The 1597-nt window shown below is 61.0% G+C and overlaps 1 protein-coding gene across 1 annotated transcript in view; it reads right to left on the reverse strand.

Moving 5' to 3' along the window:
* Positions 1 to 693: 693 nt before the first annotated feature.
* Positions 694 to 1597, reverse strand: part of BCR (BCR activator of RhoGEF and GTPase) — a gene marked incomplete at its 5' end in the record, with an annotated part of 71884 nt that continues 70980 nt past the window's right edge. Inside the window, 2 exons of the mRNA XM_013008233.3 lie at positions 694 to 1149; positions 1345 to 1507. Coding sequence (XP_012863687.3) covers positions 1060 to 1149; positions 1345 to 1507 — 253 coding nt within the window. The remainder of the gene's footprint in view (positions 1150 to 1344; positions 1508 to 1597) is intronic.

Here is a 1597-nt window from a genome sequence, read left to right on the forward strand (position 1 = left end):
GTCTCCTGTTTAGGGCTAGGATGCCCAGTTCTGCCGCAGCCCCGCCCCTATCCCAACCTGCCCCCCCTTGGAATGTTCCAGAAACTTCAGACAAGCGAGCTGGTGCTCAGAGGAAGACAAAGACCGCTGTCTGGACCGGGGGCGTGTACGTGTACATTGTAATATCGTATTAGGAATCTGAATCTCTCAGGAAAGAAAACTAGACTCTATGTATAAAACTTAAAAATATTCAAGTATCCAAAAAGATTGCTTGGATCCTAGTTCTAAGCAGCAGGCTGGCGGCAAGCAGCTGCCACAGGAAGGGCCACTGCCGAAGTGGACGGGGTGCGGCCGGTGGGGTGATGGGGCTGGGGGTGGGGGGAAGGTGCGGAATCTGTATGGGGGCAGCGAGGACACTTCAGTTTTGGGGGAGTGAGCGCGAGTTGCCGGAAGACCACCCTCCCCAGAGCATGAGCCCCGAAGGGCACAGTTGAGACCACCCCCTCCGATGTCCAGTCCTCGGGCCCCACGAAATTCCCACCTGCAACTGCCCCTGACAGCCATTTGGCCATTTCTCCCAAGAACCTTCTGGAAGGAGAAGGGAGGGGTGCGGAGAGGCCAGGGGCTCCACAGTGTTGACTGACCTCTACAGCCCACCCCCACCCCAGGGCTCCTGGGGCCCCACCCGCCCAGGAGACACTGGCTGTAGTCCCATTAGAAAGCAACAGCAGTGTTTCATTAAGACTCAAGAGTGGAGGCATTGGGCCGTGTCGCCCTGTCCCCGGAAAGGGTGCATCTTGAGGAATCCAGCAGAAACGTTTAAAACTCTGGATACATTAAGCTTGACGAAAACCACCACTGTGGCCTGTGGCTGAGGCGCACTGGTGTGGGGCGCCCTCCGCTGGACGGCTGGAGAACCACAGCTGGGAGGCCAGCCCAGTCCTGCCCAGGCCCAGGCCCCGGGCCACCTTTGGCTTGGGGTAGCAGTCTCTGGGCAGACGGCCAGGCACTGGGAGGAAGGTTCGGCTCCCACTCTGTGGAGGGTGTGTCCAGCCAGGGGCCTGCCCGCCCATCATGGCCTTAGACTTCAGTGGAGAAGAGGATGCTCTGTCTCTTACTGTCTGGGGCAGGGATGGTATCCAGCTGCAGGAAGTACAGCAACACCTGGACCTGTGGGGGACAGGTGGAGGGAGGGGCGGAGGAGCCACTCAGGGAGGTGTTTGAGGTTGCCACGGAGTGGGGGGCCCGCCAGCTGTGGGTGTGAAGCATGGTGCAGGTTACCCGGCCCCAACCCCCTCCCCTGCCCCCATCCCTTGGTCCGCCCCCTGCAAACCCAGTGTGGGTGCAGTGAGTGGGCGTGCACACCTGAGACATGACCTCCAGGGACCAGCTGTCGCTCATGGAGATGGGCTGGCCGGGCGTGGCGGGGACTTTGCTCTCCTTCTCCGAGGGCCGGAGCAGCGTGGGGCCAAAGACGGTGGCCAGGTTGTGTAGCGACATCTTGTTCACCGTCTCCTTCTCGGCCACCCTGCAGCGAACATGAGCAGTGGCTGCTATCCCCCCTTCCTGCCACAGCCATGCTGAAGATCCCAGCGTCCCAGAGGACCCGGGGCTCAGG

This window comes from Echinops telfairi, unplaced genomic scaffold (genome assembly GCF_000313985.2).
Source record: "Echinops telfairi isolate 266 unplaced genomic scaffold, ASM31398v2 ScPeMD7_29;HRSCAF=101, whole genome shotgun sequence".
Taxonomy (NCBI): domain Eukaryota; kingdom Metazoa; phylum Chordata; class Mammalia; order Afrosoricida; family Tenrecidae; genus Echinops; species Echinops telfairi.